This window comes from Furipterus horrens, unplaced genomic scaffold, assembly GCF_987537825.1.
Source record: "Furipterus horrens unplaced genomic scaffold, mFurHor1.1.pri manual_scaffold_15, whole genome shotgun sequence".
In the NCBI taxonomy this organism is placed as follows: domain Eukaryota; kingdom Metazoa; phylum Chordata; class Mammalia; order Chiroptera; family Furipteridae; genus Furipterus; species Furipterus horrens.
Genome location: NW_028327185.1, coordinates 10,730,761 through 10,754,447, shown reverse-complemented (window position 1 = coordinate 10,754,447; position 23,687 = coordinate 10,730,761). Strand labels below are relative to the sequence as shown.

General features: G+C 49.4%; 1 protein-coding gene across 1 annotated transcript in view; it reads left to right on the top strand.

Moving 5' to 3' along the window:
* Positions 1-5,398: 5,398 nt before the first annotated feature.
* Positions 5,399-23,687, top strand: part of PARP1 (poly(ADP-ribose) polymerase 1) — a 37,578-nt gene continuing 19,289 nt past the window's right edge. Inside the window, exons 1-12 of the mRNA XM_090263533.1 lie at positions 5,399-5,609; positions 10,228-10,393; positions 11,104-11,219; positions 13,239-13,453; positions 14,952-15,051; positions 16,308-16,424; positions 17,114-17,290; positions 20,205-20,352; positions 21,440-21,580; positions 22,189-22,431; positions 22,667-22,735; positions 22,971-23,103. Of these exons, the coding sequence (XP_090119659.1) occupies positions 5,490-5,609; positions 10,228-10,393; positions 11,104-11,219; positions 13,239-13,453; positions 14,952-15,051; positions 16,308-16,424; positions 17,114-17,290; positions 20,205-20,352; positions 21,440-21,580; positions 22,189-22,431; positions 22,667-22,735; positions 22,971-23,103 (1,745 nt within the window). The 5' untranslated portion in view covers positions 5,399-5,489. The remainder of the gene's footprint in view (positions 5,610-10,227; positions 10,394-11,103; positions 11,220-13,238; positions 13,454-14,951; positions 15,052-16,307; positions 16,425-17,113; positions 17,291-20,204; positions 20,353-21,439; positions 21,581-22,188; positions 22,432-22,666; positions 22,736-22,970; positions 23,104-23,687) is intronic.

Sequence of the window (23,687 nt, the reverse complement as noted above, 5' to 3'; positions counted from 1 at the left end):
TGCTGACCTTAAAATGGTCTGCTTCCTTCTTGGTCAGCAACATGGATACACCAAGTATCCCTGTTTTCTGTGTATGTGGGACAGCAGAGCTCGTGAGAAACATTGGGTGGAGTGCAATTGGCCTCCAAGATCTGACCTCAAATCTGGTGATCCAAACATTCTACATGAGCCACTTATTGACAGAAAGAACATTCTATTCCCACCTCTGCACATAAAACTGGGTCTCAGGAAGCAGTTTGTTAAAGCTTTGCCAACTGAAGGAGACTGTTTCAAGTATCTCCTTTTGGCATTTCCTAACCTGTCATTTGAAAAGATAAAGGGAGTGTGTTTGATGGTCCACAGATGCGGCAGCTTATTAAAGATGAGCATTTCATCAGGACAGTGTCAGAACTCCCAAAGAATGCTTGGTTGTCATTCAAAAACTTTGTCAAGGACTTTCTTGGAAATACACAAGCACAGAATTACACAGAAATTGTCCAGAAACTCTTGGAGAGCTTCAGAAGGCTTGGTTGCAGCATGAGCATCAAGGTCCATTTTCTGCGTAGCCACCTTGCTGATTTCCAAAAAAACCTTGGTATGGTCAGTGATGAGCAAGGTGAACAATTCCACCAAGATTTGAAGGTCCTGGAGGCATGGTATCAGGGTATATGGGATGTACATGTGATGGCTGACTATAGTTGGAGCATCAGGCAAGATTGTCCACAGATTGAACACTCTAGGAAAAACTATAAGCGTAAATTTTTACCTTACTATGTATGTTTGGTAGCAGAACTTCACTACTTGTACACATTTTGACTTAAGTAACAATGTATAGCTTTTATATGAATAAAATAAGTAAACAGTATATTCAGGTAATTTTTTCTTTATTTTCCATTCTGTGTACTTCTTGTATGATTTTTGGGACAAAGGGAGGGAATCCTGTGCCTTAAAAGTTGATGTGATAGAGAAAAACTGGGGTCATTTTTTATTCAGATGCCAAATGTTAGTCAAAAACTAGTGTCAGATCTAACTCAATGAAAATTGTATTTCCCATTGTTATATGCAAAATAGCAACCTCAGTTACAGTGATCCCAGATTTGACAGCTGGGTGTGCTGGCTCTGTCCCTCCCATCCATCTGGTTGTAGTTTTGTGGACATGCAAATTAGCCAGCCCAAATATGTTAATGCACACAGGATGAGGTGGCAGTTGTTAGGGTACAGGCAGCCCTCATGGGTTGGTTTTGAGTCATAATTCATACATTCAACACAAATGTACTTTTGTCTCCCTCAGAACAGAATCCAAATTCAAGGGCTGTTCAATTTCTCCTAGTTCTTCTCAAACGGCCCCTTCCCAACAAGCCCTTTAGCGAATGGGGAATGAAACCAGACCCTGATCGGTTTCCCCCCAGCTGAAGACAGAGCTTGTAAACACCTGGCATGCAGCGGCCATGTCTATCTGGCTCCTACATCCCTAGCATGACATCCCCTGCAGACTCAAAAGGATGGAAAATGGTTTTGGATGATAATGGAAGCTCATGTCTTATACCAGAGTTCCACATAGTGTGGGTAAAGCTGACCTAGAATGGGGTACACAACCTCTCACCACACTGTCTCATGTGTAACTGAATAGCCTAGACAAGTATGAACCTGTCGCTGGTCTCCAAGGTCGTCCCCCACCCCTCCCCACTCGAGGGAGATTTGTTCTCAGCCAAGAGGAGAGCACTAGTGCGTCCCTGGATCCTGGCTCTATCCAGCCTAGAGTGGTCGCATTAAGATGAGCTGTACAGAGAAAACTTGACGTGATAGAAGAAAACTAACTGCTGTTTTGAAATCGGCATGCCTATTTAAGTCTAAAACAGTGAAAAATTAAAAACAGGAATTACGTTAGAAATTGTTTCCGTGTCACCAAGGCCTGTCTTTCCTCCCCCTAAAGCCGTCCACTTCCCTCCATCCTCGTTGCCGGCAGCCCTGGTCCAGACCAGCATCCCTTCTTACCAGGATGGTTCCCTGGTTTTCTCTGCCTCTAGTATTGCAATAGGGTTACCGGGGCATTGTTTAAAGGCACACCTTCCTGCTCCTCTCCTGCCACTTCCCAAGTCTCTCCTAGAGCATGCTGCCAGCAAACAAGACAACCCAATGGGATGGATTAGATCTGGTGGCTTTCTCTCACCAACATGACGCCTAGCCGTGCCTTTCCAGTGATGCGTGTGTGGCGTGTGTGTGTATTGGACACCATCTAGTGGACAGTAGGGCAACTTTTTTCCAGGCTATGGAATAAACTCCCCAAGCCCCAGGCGAGCTTCCTGATATCCAAGATTCAGTACAGAACACAATTCAGTTAGGTCAATGTGGCAAAGGAGATTCCCAGCCTACAGGCACCCTGCCCATCACTGCGCTAAGAAGAGAGCTTCAGAAATGATCCAGGTGGCATTTGTCCTCAAGGATTCCCAGGTTAGATGGATAAGCCAGCTATGTGAGTAGATTATTATAATACAGGATTCGGCATACAGCTGAGGAGAGTCCATGAGTTTAGACTAGGCTCTGGGCAGCTTTGAGAGATGGCTTCTTTGGTCATGATCCCAGGACACGGTCCCTGGTTGTGGAGAGGGCCTTGCCTTCCATGCCCCATCTGTGATATAATCCCGGTGACCAAGACCTGGCTCCCTGAGTCTGAATCATCACAGACCTGCTCACTGCCACTTCCTTATACCCCTGCCCATGCCTTCATCTCACAATTAGAGAATGCCTCTTTCCAGAACATGAGCCCTGGACTCACATAAATTAATTGTGCTCCTATTGGGACAGTGTGGGGAAGGCATGGACTAGGTCAGCTGGCTTTCTGCCACTCTGCCACTTGGCAGCTGGGTGACCTTTGCAAAATCTCCTCACCTCTGGCCTCAGCTGTAAATCCAGGACACACTTCCTAGATCTCTTCCTCCTGAAAAAGTCTGGAGGTTTTGCTGCATGTTATGATGTTCCAGGGAATTAAATTCAACTCCATTATTTCTCAATAAGTCAAATCACACGATAGGATGTGATTCAAAAAATCAAATCTGCGAACAACAAATTGTGTGTATTTAGTTCTAACAAAATGTCCTGCCCTCTAAAATTGTAGAGAAGGGACAATCACAGAATGTTGATGCTATTTTTTTTTTAAAAAGAAGAGTTTTTGAAAAATAAGTCATCACAGTTGAAAAGTATCTCTGTGGGTATATGGTTAGTAAATCTGCACTCTGATTAGAATTATGTAACAATTTCCAAAGCCACTGTGTCATTAACACCAAAATGCTCAGATGGATCATCATGTCACTGTGGCTTGAACTGGTGAGTATCTGTAGCTTCATTTTCTTCCCTTTCTTCCTTTGTAAGTTTAAAAAAAAAAAAAAGGACTAAAATAAAATGAGCCCAAGTCACTGAGAGTAGTACCTGACAGTCGCCTGTCAGAGAGACCCGGTAGCAAGTATGCTAGCTACAGATGTAGCTCTCCTATCAGCTTGTGGAACAGACATGGTTTTGTTTGTTTGTTTGTTTGTTTCTTTAAGACATGGGTTTTATCTGCAGTTTTTGGAAAGAGTATATGAGAGCCAGAATGTTATTACCAATTGGCCATTTAGAGATGACATCGTTGTCAACCATCATGCCTGATTTGGTTACTCTCTAAGTAAATTCTCTTATTTGTTCCATGATATAACCCACTAATTCCTTTTACCTTCAAATATCTAACAGGATTCTTGTCTGTGTCTTACAATCTGCTTGCCTGCTCAACATTCGTGTCCCTTAAGTTACTAGCCTTCTTCCTTTCCATGCTTTAACAAGTTTTATGGGTTTAATTCATGCTATTTATTTTTTCGTCTTCTACACCAGAATCTTCTCAAACATGCACTTTGTTATAATTTTTAAACAAATAAAGTGCATAGGATTGAAAAAGAAACCAGTTATAAAAATAGTGTTCTACATTAAATAACAAGATCTAGTAGCAGCAGGTCTTTTTGTAATGGGTCATTTTTTACTCTTCGCCATTTTTTGCATTTTACCCCAGTGGCAGGTTATTTTTTTTTGCTCACGTATCCTAGCAACCTTGAGCCCCCCCCCCCTTTTGCTAGCTGACCCTAGCTGTAGCCAAGGACATGAGAATAGTTTTGTGCCAAGTATTTATCAGCTGAAGCTCCTTCTAAATTAGAAAGTGTGTGTATATGTAGTTTCTCACGCCTGTGTAGATTTTTTGTTATCTGGCTACCCCAAGGACATGAGTATAGTTCTTTTGCCTTTAAAAACCTTTTAGTCTGTAAGGCGGGGCGGCTCTCCCATCTTCTGCTTCTGAAGGTGGGAAGACCCGTCCCTGGCCAGGTAAATAAACGCCATAAATTTACTTCTAAATTGCCTCGTGTCCTCTTTGCTCGCTAACGCTCCATAACATTTTAACTACTGCAACTTCCAAGAGTGATAAGCTTAACAGTAATACTGAGTTGTCTCCAACACCTGTGAAGTGATATGAAAACTTCTGGGATGACTTGCTGCCAAAGTCACTGGTACTGGTTGACATCCTCGGCTCCCAAGCCCTTGCCCCGCCTGCCTGCAGCAGCTTGGAAGATAGCGATATTTTGGCGGGGAGTTCCCCACGATAGCAGGGTGCGCCAAGCCGAGCCACCTTGGGCCTTGATCAGCCCGCCATGCTTGCAGCTGCAAGATAACACCAAATCCACAGTTCCTTTTTTCTTCCCCCTATAAAGCAACCCCCTCCTACCCTAGGAGCCCGGAGTTGGAGCCACCCGCCCCACAGCTCCCTCCCGGCTCGCTAATTGCCCCAATAAACTTTTTTCCTGCTCGCTGCGTCTTGATGGCCTTCTGAGTCACACTCCGTTCTTACACTGTTCATACTCCTGGGGTTTGAATTCATGCATTTAAAATTTATAATGAAGGCGATGCTAGGTTTCAGTTAGTATTTTGTCCCTACGCTCTGCAGACCGCAGTTAGCATCCCGCCGAGGGCCAGCCCGGGTTGACCTCTCTGGGGCCGATCAACCATATTCCCAAGCCTTCCAGATCCTGGTCGCCCTCAAGGGAGAGCGGACACCCTGATTAAAGGGAATGAGGGTAGAATTAAGTAGGAGAGCAGATAAGCCTTCCAGGGAACAAAATGGTTAAAGGGGCGGTGCCGATTATTCCCGGGAGCTTTAGGAGCAGAGCAAGCCCAGGCTCCGCAGGGAGCTGCAAGCGCAGCCAGTCAACCTCCCTCACCCGCAGGCGCCGCAGAGGCCCCGCCCTCCACCGCCCGCCTAGAGCGCGCGCGCCAGAGGCCCCGCCCCTTGACCGCGTGCGCCGGAGGCGTTCCCGCCGCCAGGCATCAATAATCTATCCGGGAGCGCCGGGTGGTCGACGCGACGTGCTCGCGCTCCTGAGCGGGGCGGGGGCTGACGGACGACGCAAGCACGCGAGGGGAGGTGAGGCGTTGGGGGCGTGTCTTCAGGTGGCGGCGTCGGCTACCAGAGCTGCGGCGGCACGCGTGCGACGATGGCGGAGTCTTCGGACAAGCTCTACCGGGTCGAGTACGCCAAGAGCGGGCGCGCCTCCTGCAAGAAATGCAGCGAGAGCATCCCCAAGGACTCGCTGCGGATGGCCATCATGGTGCAGGTGCGAGCGAGACGGCCGCTTTGTGCGCGGCGGAGCTTCGGGTCCGGGCAGGCGTGGGGGGAGGGCTTGCCTGAGGAGCGGGCCCCGGGACGGGCCGGCCCCTCAGGGCCTGTGGACGCTGCTGCCGCCCCTTGTCCGGCTTTGCTCATCTTGAACGGAAAGTCCGGGAAATAGAGTCGGGAGCTGGGGGTGCCTTTTGCTTCGTAAAAATGAGGAACCGTTTCCGTTAACATTCGCCCCGGGAGGGGGGTTAGCGCTGAGTGTGCGCGTGGTCTTTCGAGGCTCGTCTGATTTTTACCTACTTGGTTCTGGAAGGTTTTTTGTCCTGCATTGATCGTGACGACTGGAATGGGAGGATTTTGTTTTACACCTATTTTTGGCTGTGGTTTCAACGCCCGCTCACTTTTTTTTTTTTAATTATGCAAAACTGCAAGTCGGTGACATTTTTGTACAGTGCGTTCCCTTTTGGCCTGATTTGTGGTTTAAAATAACATTTCCCCAAACTTCACGTTCGTGGTCGAGTTCTCTTGATGCAATTTCAGCTCTCCGGGTTAAGTAAGGGTGGCTTTGGGGGTTCCTCCCGCGGACTTCTTGGCGGATTAGGGATCCCCTTTCGAATTCCCTTAGGCTTCGGAGATGCCCATGGGGTGTTGGGGTACTCTGTGAGGTGGTGTGTCTGAAGGCCCCTGCCAGGGGGGTTCTTGCCTCCTCCAGGTTCCACTTTGTTCGTGTCTGCCCCGTAATCTTGGTTCTCACCTGTCCTGTCTCCGCGCCTCCAGCAAAGGCTGTCCGTTATCCAAGCTGAGCGCTCGTGGTCGGAGAAACTGGATTTTCCCTCCCTGCAGCGGGGCACGAATGTGTTTTGGGGTGCCCGGAGGGTCCTCGCTGGATTTTCAATACTCCTGGGGTTGAGGGGAGTGGGTGTAAGTACTCAGGCAGGGAGTGGGGCTGTTATCTTGGTATCCTCAGGGTTCTCTCCTAGCTCGGTACCTGACACGGTGTTTATTCACTCCGTACACACTCGCTGAGCACCCAGTAGCTTCCGGGCGCTGTGTTGGGTACTAGGGCACAAAGAGACTCAGCCCTTCCTTGGAAGCCTCACTTTGGTTCAGAGAAAGGTAACTGGTAAACGTTGCTGTCCAGGGGTGGGTGCCACCTGACGGAGCGGAGCCTTAGGCGTTATGTGCCCAGGATGGGAGCTTGGTTAGGAGTCCTTGTTCACAGACATGGTCGGAAGTTGAGGATCTATTAGCCTATTTGCCATCTGAAGGGCCACTTCTTCAACCCAGTGTCTTTGAACCTTTCTGGGAATTGATGGGCGGGCTGGTCTTACATGTATGGGTGGGCTGAACTTACATGTATAGGTGGGTTGATCTCACATGCATGGGCGGGCTGGTCTTACATGTATGGGTGGGCTGGTCTAACATGTATGGATGGGCTGATCTTACATGTATGGGCTGGTTGATCTTACATGTATGGGTGGGTTGATCTCATGCATGGGCGGGCTGGTCTTACATGTATGGGTGAGCTGGTCTAACATGTATGGGTGGCTGATCTTACATGTATGGGCGGGCTGATCATACGAAGCTCTCCTGCAGGGGCTCTTCACCTGAGATCTGTGTTTAAATGACAACAAACTTAAGTCTCCCGTCTTTACTAATCTCTAGATAAGTCATTTTCTCCAATTGTGAGCATAAGCCAAAAGACATATATTAGCAGTACTTGTGGTTTTTGTCACCATTGGTAAATACAGGTATTTTCATATCACTTTACATTGGTTGGGGATTTTTCTAAATATCGTTTACGCTCATCAGTGCTTCAAGATTACTGTAGTGAGCTTATGGGTTGCTGCATTCCAGTAAGCTTCTTAAATGTTTTATTAACTATGTCAGTATAATTGGTTCCCTTTGTGAGCCTTTGTGGTTTTTTTTTTTTTTTTTTGTCCTGCATTTTTAAGTGTCATTCTGAGAAAGGGACATCCATAGGCTCCACTAGGCAGCTAAAGGGGATCCTGTTCTATTGAGGACAGACAGAAACCCTAAGTGGGGCCAGTGTGACAAGCAAGGACACTGAAGAGCAGAGGGAGGGCAGCTCTGGGGGAGTCTGGGATGGCTCCACTGAGTAATTAATTCCTGGACCTACTAAATTCTCACATTCTGGGCCCTCTTTTGGCACCCTTGATAGTGGAAGATTATTAAAGGTGTGGTTGTAGGCAATTGTAATTAGGGAGGGGAGTTTTAATTCAGAATATCAGGTTGGTTTTCTAGGCTGTACTGGCAGGGCCAGCAAAAAAGAAGCCATTCTTCTTCCACTTGGATTTTAAAACCTTCTTTTACATTTGTATGGGAGGATTGTTCTGGGAGTATCAAATACCTGGAACTGTAGCTGTGGAGCAGCCTTGTGGGGATGACCTAGGAGGAGGGTGTGGTGAGCAGGAGAGATCTCCTGTCTGGAAGGATGAGGGCACACCCACTCCTCAAATAGGGTGTGATCCCTCAGGGTGGGCGGGCATTGCAGTGGCTGGGTGAGGATGCTGGAATGGGTAGGTGCTCAGTACATGAAGATTCCGCCGCTTACGGGAGCCATGCTGCTGCCAAGTGATAGCCGTAGTCTTTCAGCCTTTTCCTAGTTCCCTTCCTGTCATATCATCCTCAGTCCTAAGGTCTAGGCCAGAGCCTTGCTTTGGTCAAAGGTTTTCTTCCTCTTGAGGGAGGTGGGGGCCCCAATCTCTCATGCAGGGGAACACAGCACCCAGACCAAGGTTGGAGGGGTAGGCCAGAGGCCTTGAAGATATGGCACAGTGACGAGTGCCAGTATGGGAGCAAAGCCACTGAGCCACATGCCCTCCTTTGCATGTGCGTAACCAGAACATTGCAGAGGAGGGGGAGACAAGGGGTCCCAAGGCAGGAAGAGCCAGGCGTTGTACAAGATGGTTAAGGATGTGTCTGCTGCCTTGGTGAAAGTTTACGGGCCAGGACATGAGTCTGCTCTGGATGCCATTTGTTGTCTGCTTTGGGAGATCTCTTTTCACAGCAGGGATCCCCCCTCCTCCCTTTCTACTTTCATCCCTCCAGACTTAGGGCATTCCACAAACACCCTGAAGTGACCACTTTGAACAGGCTTTGCCAGATGGCACAAGATGGGCTTTGTGTCTTTCCAGGAGCTTCTCCCCCAGTGCAAGACAAGCATTGACTAAATGATCACCCAAATGGATCGTTCTTAACTGGGAACTGTGGGAGGGGCCTTAGGGGACCCGAGGAAGTGCTGTTTGCTCTGAGCAGGACTGGGAGAGTTCTGGGCTGAGGGAACAGCTGATGCTGCTGTAAACCAGGCTGCCTGATGCTGAGGAGTCCTTGAATGCCCGGCCTTCGCCTTCATTTCCATCCATTAAATCTGGGAAGAGGCCGCTCACTCGTTTGGAGACCTTGTCGCTGCTTTTTCCCAATATTTCCCCTGTCCCCACAGCTCCATTCTGTGAGTGCCGTATTGTTTACTTCTAACGATCATCTAACTTTTTGTTCATTTGTGTGGCATTGGGCTTTATGTAATATAAAAGCAGATGTTTGCGGCCTCTCTTCACTCAGAACCATTGGTGCGTTTTGAAGTAGTTCTTCCTACCCAGCAGTGTAGTGGGAAGCACGGGAGTGTCGGTTGCCACCCAGAAGCACTTGTGGCTGCCAAGGACCAAGTAAATGCCAATGCTCATCCCACTTTGCCAGTTACTGTCACCTCCACTCCATAAAGCCTGGGAGTGCCTGGCACTGTGACAGTGGAAGGCCCGATACTGGCAAGTCAGTACCAACCCAAATGTGAAGCTTCAAAGGAAAAAACAGCTGCCGGGAGAGGTGCCCCCACCCCCTTCCCCATGAGGCCCAACTGCCCAGTACCTGCAGCAGGAACTGGCGCTTCCTGAGGCCCGTGAGCTAGCTGGCAGTCTAGCTGCCGACTCGGGAGTTCTCTCGTCGCCCTGGCTGGCCTGCTTCCCTGATCCGTTCTCTTTCTGTCTCATAGAAGTTAATTCAGTCCATTCACATGTGTGTGGCTGTGGCGTGCCTGCCCCTTTCTGACACGTTTTCTCGGCCTTGCTCATTATCTGGGACTAGCTCTTCATTATTCTCACTGCAGAGGCGTTTTCAGAGCCCTTTCGGGGCCACACAGGCCCCTGAGCCCCTGAGTCCGGGCCTGAGTCTCCCGGGCAGACACAGTGGAGTCAGGACGTGGGACAGGTATCTTGTGTGCAGTTTACTGTGCACAGAGGTAAAGCATGTCGCTGAAACAGTGGCATGTGGTTAAAAGGTACATGGACAAAACTCTGTTGAAAAATGCTGCTGTTCCCGTGGGTGTGCCATGTCCTGAGAGTCTGGCCTTAGCAGGTGGCAGCTTTCTTAACTCTTAGGGAAGACCCTGAAGAGAAATGTGGAACGGGGGTTTGGGCGGTGGAGGATACTGTTCTCCGTTAGCTACTTTTCCCTGGTCACGTGGGGACATGGGCAAGCTGCCCTTGTTTCACAGAGAAGAAAACAAGGGCATGATAAGTTTTTCTGTTGCGGGCTGGGCTCAAGGCTGCGTTGAAGGTTAACTCGGTGTTTGTTTACCCATCTGATCCTCACCCTTCTAGTCACCCATGTTCGATGGCAAAGTCCCACACTGGTACCACTTCTCCTGCTTCTGGAAGGTTGGCCACTCCATCTGGCAGCCTGACGTCGAGGTGGATGGGTTCTCTGAGCTCCGGTGGGATGACCAGCAGAAAGTTAAGAAGACTGCGGAGGCCGGAGGGGTGACAGGTGCGTACACCCCAGCGAGGCAGCAGGCGTTACCCCAGCCCCAGAGCTCACAGGGAGCCTTTTTCAGGAGAGCAAAGGAAAACTTCAGTTTGCCCCTCCCTGTTTCACACATGTGCATACAGAGAAGAAGGGGTCCGTGTTACTGTAGCCGCACCTCACTGATCCAGCTCTGCCCTGTTGCAAAATATTTTCTTTTTCCAGATGCCCAAAATATGGCCTTTAAAGTTGCTTGAAGAGATTATTCTTTAGAGCAGATTTAGGTTCCCAGCAAAATAAAACAAAGTAAAGAGAGTTCTCATACACCTCCTGCCGCCGTGGAAGCATGGCCTTCCCAGCCATCTACATCCTTCACCAGAGTGGGACATCTGTCTTATTGCTGATCATACGAGAAACAGCCTTAGAGTTTATTTCAGTGCTTTCTGCGTGAGGGAGGGGCTCCAGAGGAAGAGGAGAGAGGCGGGAAGTGAGACGAGCAGCAGGTAACACTGTGGTGTCTCAGAGAGCCTGTCTGAGAACGGTTTTACTTTCCTGCCAGAAAAGCAGCTCTGTTAACCAGCCACAAGGTTAGAAATGGCGTAGATACAGTGGACCAACTCTGATCACACAGAACAGAGTGTCCTGGTAGAAGAGCTGGGAGGTAGAAGGGGAGGGCGGATGCTGGAGCTACACTGAGGCTGCTGAGCTGAGCTTTGACGTGTTTGACTCCTCAGGAAAAGGCCAAGATGGAGTTGGCAGCAAGACGGAGAAGATGCTGGGTGACTTCGCGGTGGAGTATGCCAAGTCCAACAGGAGCACGTGCAAGGGCTGCATGGAGAAGATAGATAAGGTGAGCGCTTAGGGGTTCTAGTGTCTGACTCTGGGTTCCTTACATTGGGTGTCACTGGGTATCTCAAAAGAAAAGAGAAATAGGGACTTTTAAGTGCTGGCTCACCACTAGTGGTTAAAAATACAGTGAAGATCTTAGTGGAGACAGGAGGTGACGATGACTTTTCTTCCAGTAAGGTCATACCCTAATTACTCATGGTTCAGCCCTCATGTCTTTAACTGCATGAACTCTTAGGGGCCGGGGTTGGAAAGCATTTACATGAAGGTCTCTTCTGGGCTTGGCCGTGGCTGAGAGAAGGCTGTTGGTCTGTGTTTTATGGTAGGATTAAGTTTAAGCCTCCAGGTTTCTTCTACTTCACCAGAGGAACTTCATTAACCACCTTTCCTACCGGTAGGCCCTTAAGAATGACCGTCAGTGGGATGGAATGGATGCTATCTGAGTAGCAGGGGGACAGAGGGTGGAAGGACAGGCCTGCGCCCTCCAGCCTCGTCACATTTCTCTGATCTTAGCTTAAGGTTCCTGCCTCCTTTGAAATTTGCACCAGAAATTGGAGGTGAGCCAGTGGGATTTAGAAAGGAAGATCATGACATTGCTAGATCTTCTCCAGCTACCTCCAGCCACTACAGATTTGAGGCAAAATTACGGGTTCCAAGGGGAATATCAGAAGCTGTGTGCTGTGGAGTGTCTCTTGGCCTGAAAAGGAGTTTTGCGTGGTGTCCTCACTCCTTGTGCGGGGTTGTCCGGGTCGCAGGCTCGCAGGCCTGAACTGTGAATCTGGTCAGGACGGCAGGACTGAGTTCAACAAAACAAAGATGGCGGGTGGGGGTGGAAAACCCCTACTGGGCGTGGGGCCCGCTCTGGCTCCTGGGCCTGTGGTGTAGTGTCCCAGATGCAGTGTGAGGCCCCAGCTCGGCCCCAGCCTGCTGCAGTTGGTGTTCTTGTGCTGGCTCCAGGGCAGCAGAACAGCCTAGGGAAGTGCCAGGCAGTGGTCATTGGTGCCGATTCAACACCAACAGGAATCCCCAGTTTGGGGGCAGTGAAGAAGGAAGCTGTTCAGTGCAGACCGCTCGGTGGTGACACAGCACAGCTGTGAAAGCAGCACCATAGCGCTGGGGAGGTGCGTTCCATGGTAGCGGTCTCCAAGCCAGAGGGCACTTGTGTGGTCAGAGATCCCTCCTCCTGGTCCGTGCTTGTTCCATCTTCATGCAGATGCGGGCTCCAAATTCTCTCAGTTTGATTGGTCCGACAGGCACTGTCCTGATAGGTCAGAAAGGAGCCACTGATTGGATGGGGAAAGCCTCGTTTCTGTTGGTTGAAATGGTATTGCAGGAGCTCCTTTATAAGGGCTGACTCAGGCAGCAGAAACATAGCGTGCGCTTCTCTGAAATAGAGTTTGCGAGAGGCCCCTCTGGAAGGTTCTGGGGTTGGTTGGTTGGTTTCTGTCTGTCTTTTCTTTTTTTTTCCCTAACTTGAGTCCAGTTAGCCACCAGGAGCCCTTCTTAGTTGTTGTTTCTTTCCCAGAGTCCCCACTTAGCACTTTTTTTATTTGTCCAGGCAAGTAGGTAGGTAGCTAGTTGAAGTTGAGCTCTTTAAAAATGGGGTTGCTGCCCTGGCTGTGTGGCTCAATGGATTGAGTGCCTGCCTGCAAACTGAAAGGTCACTGGTTTGATTCTCAGGCAGGGCACATGCCTGGATCGTGGTCCAGATACACAGTTGGGTGTGTGTGAGGGGCAGCTGATTGAAATTTCTCTCCCTCTTTCTATCTCCCTTTCTCTTTTACTAAAAATAAATAAAATCGTTAAATAAGTAAATGAAACAGGGGTGCTGGGCTTGAAGGTAACACAATCCGTGGTGGCATGAAAGCCAAAATCTCCCAGCAGTCCTAGCATCGCCCTTGGGGTGGACCTGAGGTTCCTTGCTGGCTGGAACACAGGTGAGTTCAGTCCCCCCCCCAGGCTCTCATGTCTCACCATCCTCTCTCCTTGCCTCTCTTAGTACCTCATGTGGTTTTTCCTACAGGGCCAAGTGCGTGTCTCCAAGAAGATGCTGGACCCAGAGAAGCCCCAGCTGGGCATGATCGACCGCTGGTACCACCCCTCCTGCTTTGTTGAGAACAGGGAAAAGCTGAACTTCCGGCCAGAGTACAGTGCGAGCCAGCTCAAAGGCTTCAGCCTGCTTGCTGCCGAGGATAAGGAAGACCTGAAGAAGCAGCTCCCGGGAGTCAAGAGCGAAGGGTAGGTGGAGGGCCATGTGGATCGGAAGCGGGGTTCCGTGAGGGGCTTGATGGAGGCCCAGAGACGCCACAGATTCCATACCACTCCTGTGTTTTCCCCTTGCTGACCTTGAGAAAGCCAGAGGTGCAGTCTTTAGGGATGGTGGTAGCTGAGCTCTCTGACCGTTTCCCAGCTGTGGTAGCAGTGGACTGCAGGATGCTCCTAGTGGCCCCTGCATGGCCCACTCCCTGTCCCCTTGGCCTCCTTTGCGTAAATGTGTTACTTTGTGACTGGATGTCTCTGAGACGGTGCTGGGAGGATCGTGACAAGTTTTAAATGGGGTTGGGGCAGCAGTCAGTAAGACACTCCCTGGTTTAGAGTTCAGAATGGTAAGGGTTTCATAGGGTGCTACTGTTAGGATGGGAAGTCCTAGCAGTAACTTATCTGGAGTCCATGGGTGCCTCTTACTTCTTCTGGTTTTTCCTCTGCTGATCCTTCATCCCCAGACAAGCTCACCAAGGGACATATGGCAGGGCCGTGGTGTGTACCATGCTCCTGGGACAGTGACTGCACCGTATTAGGATCAGGATGACCCTGACATCATGAAACAGCTTTCCTGCATTATTTTAGTTCATAGCATACAAGCTTGCACAGCACAGCATGTGTGGTTCAGGACTCTGTATGTAAGCTGGGAAGTCAGGCCCATGGATTAAGCCGGGGCACTGCAGCTGCAATGTAGCCATAGCAATCAGAAGCTCACGTGTATGGGTAACAACCACCAGAATTGATGGGGCACGTCAGACAGGCGGACCACAGTGCGGTACACTCTGCGTGGGGGTTTCATTTACCCTCCTGCACAGTCCTCTAGGGTAGGGGGCATTCTTTTCTCTCTTTTATGGATGAGGGAAAATGCAGGGGTTTGTATCAGGTCTGTGGCAGCTGAAACGGAGTCTTCACCGCTCTGGCTGTCTGCCTTGTCTTTAAGGGCTGCTGATGACCGTCGGTGCCCTCTTCCATTCAGGGATGACACTGCTGAACTTGGTCGGCCATGTTTGCTGAGGCAGACGGGTGAGCAGTGCCTAGATGGTCACTTGCTTGGGCTTTTAATAGCCATGTAGTCTCTCCTCAGAAGAGATCTTGGCCTTTGGAGCAGCTCCTGACCCTTGCGCTTCGTCTTTCTGCCCCTCGGCGTGGGCTTGTTTCCGGCATCGTTCCTACCAGGAACCTTCCAGGCTGCCTCGTTAGTGTCCAGAGGTACATGGGGTTTTTGACCTCCGATGGGGCCTGAGCCCCGGATCCTGTACTGCCTTTTCCAAGGCTCCGGAGCACCCCCGAGCCCGTCCTTGTCGGCAGAGTGTGTTCTGAGGTGGGTGAAGTCGGTGCCGACACGGCCTGAGCAGACAGCGAGCAGGGCCTGCAGAGAGGCGCGGACATAACAAGACACTGTGGTGCCCACGGCACTGGATTTCAGGCTTTCCACGGCTCTGGGTCTGTGTTTCCCATCCTGCATCTCTTTCAGAAAGAGGAGAGGCGACGAGGTAGATGGAGTAGACCAGGTGCCCAAGAAGAAAGCTAAAAAGGATAAAGACAAGGATAGTAAGCTTGAAAAGGCCCTCAAGGTGAGTGCTGAGCTGTGTGCCTGCTTTCGCCGTTCCCTCTCAGCTCTCTCTCCTCATTGTGGGGAGAAAGTTCAGGAAGGTGTGCGATCCCACTCCCCAGGACCTTTAGGAATTCCCAAAGTGATAGCTGTTGTTAGAGGCACGGTTTTTTCCCCAGGTGGTTTTTTTCAGTTCTTATTTGGGGGAGAGCCCCCATTAGGCTCCAGTTGCCAGACCAGCAGCCAGGCTATGGTGGGAGCAGAGAGGTCAAGGTCAGTCCCCACCCAGAGTCTCCCGCTCAGACGGTGGATTCCTGCTTCAGCCACTCGGCGCACCACGGTGCATCTTGGGCCTGTGGGGTCGCTTGCAAACATTGGAAACCGAATATTAAATTTAACGATGCCAGAGGTTCTTAGCATAGACGAATGCCTTGACGAGACAAAGTTGTTCCACATTTTTTTAAATGAAGATCTCTTGTTTTTCCAAAAAACAAAAAGCAATAGAAGGTGATATAGTGAAGAGGGAAAAACTACCCATTATTCAGCAGTCATTGACCAGAGGTTCATCGCTGTTGATTACACATGCATTGAAGCAAAGTACAAATTATTAACCAGAAAACGCTAGGTGTTTGGGGAGTTGGGGGAGAAGATTCCGTCTCTTTTGGGAATTCGATTTCTGTGAGCCACCCGCTTTTCTCTTTCATGTGAGCACTCAGATTTTGCTGGTGGTATAAAAATTAGAAGCAATTCCTGATGGTTCCAGTTATTTGATAAAAATGACAGATTTGGTGTGGTTGCCCTATGTCAAAAAATGTGTCCGTTATGGTCCAAACCTGGCTGCAGTAGAGCTGTGGCACCATTTTGTACTGAGGAGATAGGTGTTTGGGCATCCCCCCTACACGCTTTTGGATTGGTTGAGAGCAGACAGGCCCACCTCCCTGAGGTATCAGTTGTTGGGCCAATAATCTGGATGCTTCCACACTTTCTTGTGTCTCCTGGAGTTTGTTTCTGAGGGGTTGGTTCCAGGGACACTTCCCATGTTTCCTAGTGGTCACCTTCCCACCTTCCGCAGTGTTAAGAGTCTGAGACTCCGCACTCTGGGTTTGCTTTGGCGTCCACAGGGGTGGGACTGGGAGCGCACTTCCTGTTATGAGACTGACTTTGGAGGGCAGTTCAGCTAAGCATGTGGTTGAAGACAAGACCAGTGGCATCTCTTCCGGTTGTTGGGTTTCTTTCTTTGAAAAGAGCAGATTTCTCAGCAGTAGGTCTTGTTCATAGGCCCAGAACAACCTGATCTGGAACATCAAGGATGAGCTAAAGAAAGTGTGTTCAGTGAACGACCTGAAAGAAATGCTGATCTTCAACAAGCAGCAAGTACCCTCCGGGGAGTCGGCGGTGAGCTGCCTTTGTTTTAAGTGAGAGGCATGTGAGGCAGCCAGGTCGCTGTGAGTGACTGTCCTCTCGGACTATGGGAGGCCCTCCGATCGAACACCTGCTGGTATTAATTGGGAGGAATGGCAGTTCCATAGTTGTGTTGCATGGTCATTAACCATCGTGGTTACCGTTTCCCAGTGGCACGAGGGGACTGTTCCCCCAGGCCCTTCCAGACATCTTCCACAAGGTAGCCCTTGGGTGAGAATTTTGGTGAGGGCTAAGGTGGGCCTTATATTTGTCTTGAATATTCATGCCAGACTGGCTTGAGGAGCTCTCTGCTGCCTTCTGCCCGAATTGCCCAAGGGCTGTGAGGTCTGCAGAGGGAGTAGAGACCGCTTGGTGAGACCAGTCTTCCCAGCAGGCCCTGCCCTGCCACTTCTGTGGAGGAGAGTTGGCTCTGCTCCTTGCGGTGCAGAAGCAGTGGGTGATCTAAATCACAGGGAAGCAGGGCCTGCAGGACCCTGCACAAAAGTAAAGTACAGAAATCCCAAGTGCTGCCTGTAAACCCGCTGGTCGGGGGGTGTTCGTGAGTTTGGGGCAAGCCCCTCTTCTGTGTTAGTGAGTGAGGTTGGCAGATTCTTCATCCCGCATTGCTGACATCATATTCTGTAGCTTCCTTTCCTGCTGACATGTTTCTTCACTGGCTTCAGATACTGGACCGTGTAGCTGATGGCATCGTGTTCGGGGCCCTCCTTCCCTGCGAGGAGTGCTCAGGCCAGCTGGTCTTCAAGAGTGATGCTTATTACTGTACTGGGGATGTCACTGCCTGGACCAAGTGTATGGTTAAGACACAGACACCCAACCGAAAGGAGTGGGTGACACCAAAGGTAAGGGGATCCTGGGGTCTGGGGGCAGAAAAACATGGTCCCCACACTCTGGGTTACCATGACTGCAGGGCAGTGTTCCTCAGACTTCTTTACATCTATCTGGTTCATCTTCAATCAGAATATAAAATTGTATTATTGGTTCCATATGTTTAAAAACTACACAAATGTAGAACCAAAGCATTTCTAACTGGAGTACGGGTTTGCCCAGTTGGTATAAAATCCTCTTATAAAGACCATGGGTCATTTCTGTTTCTGTTCATCGAGTGCCTGCTCTGTGCCAGGCACTGTTCTGAGCATAAGAGACAGAAAGGTGAATAAGTGGATAATAATTCCTGCCTTTATGGTAGAAGAGTTTTTCTTAAGGATATTTACTTATCTTAGTGCTAGAGGGAGAGCTGGGTCCAGAGTTCCTATTGGTGATCTCTTTTGTAATAGAACTACATATTGGATTCTCAGGTGTAAAAATAAAATAAAAGTCAACTGAGAAACCTCATTAGGAATTGGGGGGGGGTAGCTGAAGTGTCTTTGGGGATGTGGCTGCTGGAGGGCCCCACCTGTGTCCTCAAACTCAGCTGGAGCTGGCACCCCACTGCCCGGGGCAGAGTCGTGGCTGCCACTTGCTAGGATTTGAGATTTGATCTCCATCAGGTTCTCTCTCCCTGGGCTTGCTTCTGGGGGATGAGCATTTGGAACAGTGGCACATAGTAAGTGCTCAGTAATTGTTATCCAAGTGTCCTGTTGGCACCAACTAACCCAGCAGCTAGAGCAGAACTTCATTGTTCCACTGGTCCTCCGCCCTGGCTCATTGGGCTCCTGCCTCTTGTATTCACTTTGCTGATCACCCTCCCTCCCAATCTTTTCTCTGTACTTTTTCTTGAATGATTGCTCTAAACAAACTTGGCTTTGTCACTTCCCCCACTCTTTATATCTTACAGTGATTCTCCAGTTCCTGTAGAAATATTTTCCCAGGTTTTCTAAATATACAGACCCTTTTGTGGTATTTGCATCCCTTCTACTATATTCGAGAAACTAAGATAGTAATGTGAACTATTTTGTACTTTATGTATCAGTTGCACAGCATCTATATATTTTTTTATCAACTTTTTTTTAAACATTTATTTTTAGAGGGCAAGGGAGGAAGAAAGAAGGGTGAGAAACATCAATGTATGGTTGCCTTTTGTGCACCCACAACTGGGGACCTGGTCTGCAACCAAGACATGTGCTCTGACTGGGAATCGAACTGGCGACACTCTGGTTCACAGGCCGGCACTCAGTCCACTGAGCCCCACCAGCCAGGGCTTATCTATATTTTTTTAACAAGTATTTTAAAAGGGTGTCTGCATGTGTGAGGCATTTTTCTCAGGTCCACAGCTATTTTGCAGCCTGTGTGAATACATGGATTTACAAACTCTGTGCAGTGCTGCTTCTGCCCCCAGGGGCTTGGCCCACAGAGTCATTGTCAGCTCCTTAGCTTGAATTCCGCCACCCCACCCAAGCTGTTTATGATCTCGCTGTGTTGGCCTTCTCTACCACCTTTTTTCTTTTCACAAACCACTCTCATCACCCCTATATACATATATATCTAATTATTTACTCTCCCAGCGACAGGTAATCAACCACCTGGGGTTCCCAGCAAACTACGATAAGTCAAACGCCTTTGCTTAGACGCTTAGCAGGTCACTGTCTCCAAAGAGCCCTCCTGGCATTCCCAATGTTACATCACCATAGCACGCCTCTGGTTTAGAACTTCACTCTTTTATTAAAGTTTGCCTTCATGTACTTGCCTTTCAGTCAAGGTTGAACTACTTACTCAAGGGCAGAAACTGTCTTTAACCTCACTGTGATATATGGCACAAGTTAGGTGCTCAGCTTATCTTGGAAACGGATCTGTTACCTCTTTCATCCAGCAGTCATTCATGGAATGTGGATATAGCAGGGGGGGCTGTTTCTTGATTGGATGAAGACATAGGTGCCTGGGAACCGTGTATTCCCTGAACCTCGTGTACAGTAGTCCCGCTTATCTGTGGATGCCTAAAACCGTGGATAATACCAAACCTTATATATGAAATGGAATGAGGAGGACTTAAACACAAGCACTGCGGTATTGTGACATTCGATCCTGTCACTGAAATGGCTACAAAATGACTAGCAGGCAGGTAGCGTGTACAGTGCGGAGACGCTGCACAAAGAGGTGATTCACACCCTTGACAGGATGACATGAGAGTTCGCACTACTCAGTGACGTGCAGTTTAAAACTGAGCAGTTTATTTCTGAGATTTTCCGTTTCATCTTCTTGGGCCAAGTTTGACTACAAGAAAATGAAACCTTCAAAACCATGGATGGGAGGGGTCTACTGTATTTTATGTTTATCAAGTGACCATTCAGAGTGCAACCCGTTATAAGTCACCCGGGATGAAGGTGAACGGTGCTGGTGGCAGGATTTATATTGAATACTGACTGCTCTTGGGCTCTGCAGCTGTGTGTCCTTCTAAGAAGGGTAGGGAATTGCCCTGATTTCCATCTGAGTAAAGGTCTCTTTCCCGGTATGTGCAGTCTTGGGGGGCTTTTGGTCATGGGGTGGGCATGTGAGGGAAGCGACTTGAGAATGAGGCCCAGAGGTGGTAGCCAGGTTTCAGCAGTGGTCCACAGATTGTAAACTGATTTTCTTCAAGCAATATTTTTTTTAAGCATCCATAGTACCAGCTCTATTAATAAATAATGCAGAAGCACTAGAAATAAGTATCATATCTCTAATAATAACTGTACTTCATACTAGAAGCCTCCCATTTTCTTATATTACTCTTTATTATAATAAGAAAAAACAGATTCTTTAATTTGGACAAGAAAAATCCCCTTTATCAGGTGGTTATTTCAAGGGAGAACTGGTTTCCTAACTGAAACTTAAATTCTTTAGGAATTCCAGGAAATCTCTTACCTCAAGAAATTGAAGGTCAAAAAGCAGGACCGTATATTCCCCCCCGAGACCAGTGCCCCGGTGGTGGCGGCACCACCGCCTTCTACAGCTTCGGCACCCGCTGCTGTGAACTCCTCTGCCCCATCAGGTAGAGCTCCAGGGACAACCAGGGATGGGGTGTGAGCTGGGGCCCGGTTCCTTGGGGGAACAGGGTGTCTTTCTGAATTCACTGTTGCTGGTCTCTAGAGGAAACCCTGTCCCACTTCCCCCAGCAGGGGATGGACGGTTGGGAGGGAGGCTCCTAAGAAACTCCCAGTACATAGCCTTACCTGGGATGGCATTCAGTGTGCCCTGCCTAACTGGACTACAGAGCATCTCTCTGGGTCTCACGTTACTACCTTGGGGCAGCCCTGCACCCATCGGTCAGCCTGAGCCTGATATGCTGCTGGGGTCTCTTGCAAACAGACCTGCTGTGTATATCGCCAGCAGTGGAAGTTACTGATCAGTGTTGCACCCTGTACCAACAGGACAGATGCATTTGTGTGTTTGTCAGGAGGAGAGACCCACTGCCTTTGTTCACTCAGGGACACGTGGAGGACTTGCAGGACTTTTCCCTGTGGCACCTCTTGTTCTAGGAATATGTCACCAGCACTGCATTCCCATCAGCCATAAATACGGCACACCCCTGTCATGGGGCCTGCTGGCCTGGGTTTAGTGCTGGATGCCTCAGATTCTGGGGTCTTTTTGCCTGGAATATGTTGTCTCGGGTCATTGTGGTCAAATCTTTGCATGACTGTCAAGTCTAATTTTTTTACTAAGTATTGCATAAGAAATTGTACTTTGTTTTTAGATGAGAAATGGGAGAAGAATAATGAAAGTAATTGGGAGTTAACGTGACCTACCTCTCTGCTTCCCATCCACTGCCAACCTCCTGGTCCCTGATCCCCAGTCCCCAAATACAGCCTTTCTGTACCCAGGGATGAGTGCAGGTTCTCAGGTGACACTTTGCTGTCCTGCCCTCTGCTTTCCCACTAGCCCTTTACTTCTACTTTCATAGACATCCCACAGGAGAAGCTAATGGCAGAGGGGTGCTGAGGCTGTCCAGGGGCCCTGCAGCCTGTCCTGGCTTTTCCCTGGGAGCTTGCTGCCTGGTTTCCGGGCCCCCACACACACCCTGTCCCCACCACCCTTCCTGGGGAGCAGCCCTGCTTCACAATTCTGTTCTCCCATCCCAGAGAAGCCATTGTCCAACATGAAGATCCTGACTCTTGGGAAGCTCTCTCGGAACAAGGATGAAGTGAAGGCTACGGTTGAAAAACTCGGGGGAAAGTTGACAGGGTCAGCCAACAAGGCCGCGCTGTGCATTAGCACCAAAAGTGAGTTTAATCTTATTTGTTAACGGAAGATAATGCCCTCTGTGTCCTGCAATTGTGATGAGCATTAAATGAGGTGAAGGGCTCCACACAGTGTCTCTCACACAGCGCCGTTGCTCTGGTTCTCTGGGAAGGTTGTACCTTGTGCTGCTGCTCTGTCTGCAGCGTATTCATGCGCCTTCCCTTCCCTGCTAGAAACTCGGCCCATTTCCCAGCACCTGGCCCTCTGCCACAGGTGTTCGGTAGGTTTGCTGCCAAAACAGAACTTCACCACTTAAGTACATTTGGGAAGTCAATCATTATAATAAGTCTCCAAGACCAGAGAGATACAGCATTTTCCAAAGATACTTGACTTCAGGGCTCTTTTCCTATATAACGTGTGTTAACATCTCATTCTGTAGAACGGCCTAGAGAAGGCGGCACTGACTCATCATGCCTTAGAGAAAAGGGGAATGTTGCTGATAAGAGACAAAATACCCCAAGAGCACTGGATGTGGAAGGAAAAGAGAGCTGTGGGTGATGGGGGTTTAGAAGTAATCAGTAAATGTGACATTAGTAAGTTAAGATTAGCTTGAAACTTTTTCTCTTTTTTTTCTTTCTGATTTGAACAGAGGAGGTAGAAAAGATGAATAAAAAGATGGAGGAAGTAAAAGAAGGCAACATTCGAGTTGTGTCTGAGGATTTCCTCCAGGATATCGCCGCCTCAGCCAAGAGCCTTCAAGAGTTGGTCTCAGCCCATATCTTGTCCCCCTGGGGCGCAGAGGTGAAGACGGAGCCTGTTGCCGTGGTGGCTCCAGGTGGGAAGTCGGGGGCTGCAGTCTCTAAAAAGAGCAAAGGGCCTGTCAAGGAGGAAGGTGAGGCGCTGAGCTGTAGTCCCTGGGGCCCCATTCTGCCCTGGGTCATGGCCTGTCCCATGTCCGCCTGTGCAGAGCCTCGCCCTTTGTACCCCTTGAAACAGCCTAGGGTGGGAAAGGCACACAGATGCCTTGTTGGATACGATACAAATGAAAATGACCCACTTGCCTTGCCTTCCAGATCCCCTTTTACATTTATTTTTAATTTAATATTCACATTTTTCTGTCTTCCAAGGAATCAACAAATCTGAAAAGACAATGAAATTAACTCTTAAAGGAGGAGCTGCTGTGGATCCTGATTCCGGTAAGCAAATGGGAATGATGTGAGCAGAGTGGGGCCTGGCTTTGCTCTCAGGCCTCCTCATGGGCTGCCCACACCCATCCTGTCCTGAGAACACACGTGTCTTACGGGAAACCTCCTGAAGGTGGTGGTAGAATACCCAAGCTAGTGTGGCCCCTCTGCCTGCAGACCCCCTTCTCCCTGGGCACACCGGCCCCTCTGTCAGGGAACAGCTGTAGGAGCCCTGCCTCTGTGACAGGTCTGGAACGCTCTGCACATGTCTTGGAGAAAGGTGGGAAGGTCTTCAGCGCCACGCTCGGCCTGGTGGACATTGTTAAAGGAACCAATTCCTACTACAAGCTGCAGCTCCTGGAGGATGACAAAGGCAGCAGGTGTGTTCTGGGGACGGGAGAGTGCTGAGGGGTGCTGTGCTCCACGGAAGGTGTGCGCCCGTTTTGCTGGGCTCTCAGACTCACGAAACCCACGCTCTCTCAGTACCGGGGTCCTCAGCCTCCTCACGGAGAACAGGGCACATAGTGAGGCCTTTGTGGGAGAGGGCAGGCGCCATCACCCCCAGCCAGCCTGGCTCTCGTGTCCAGTTGGGCCATCTTCAAGGGTGTGGTGTCACAGCATCTCCCAACTCTTTTTCTTGTAGCCACTGGAAGGTTCTAGATTTTCTGATACCTTTACACGTGCTCTTACACTTGTGAAACAAGTAACGTTTGGTGAGAACTGAACTTACTCCTTAATGTTGCTTCAAACTCTAGTTTGAATCTAAAGATGTTTGAGTTTGCCTTTTTGGTTAGTTAAGGTGGTGGCACTAGGCAGGGCCAGTTCTGGGGTGCTGCGGGGCTGGACTGGCTGTTGCCATCCACATCACCCCTGGTGATCATCCCTTACTACGCCAGTGTGGAATGGGAGCTGTGCGTAGGGGAAAGTCGTGTGAAAGGAAATCTTGCTAAATTCTAATGTTGAA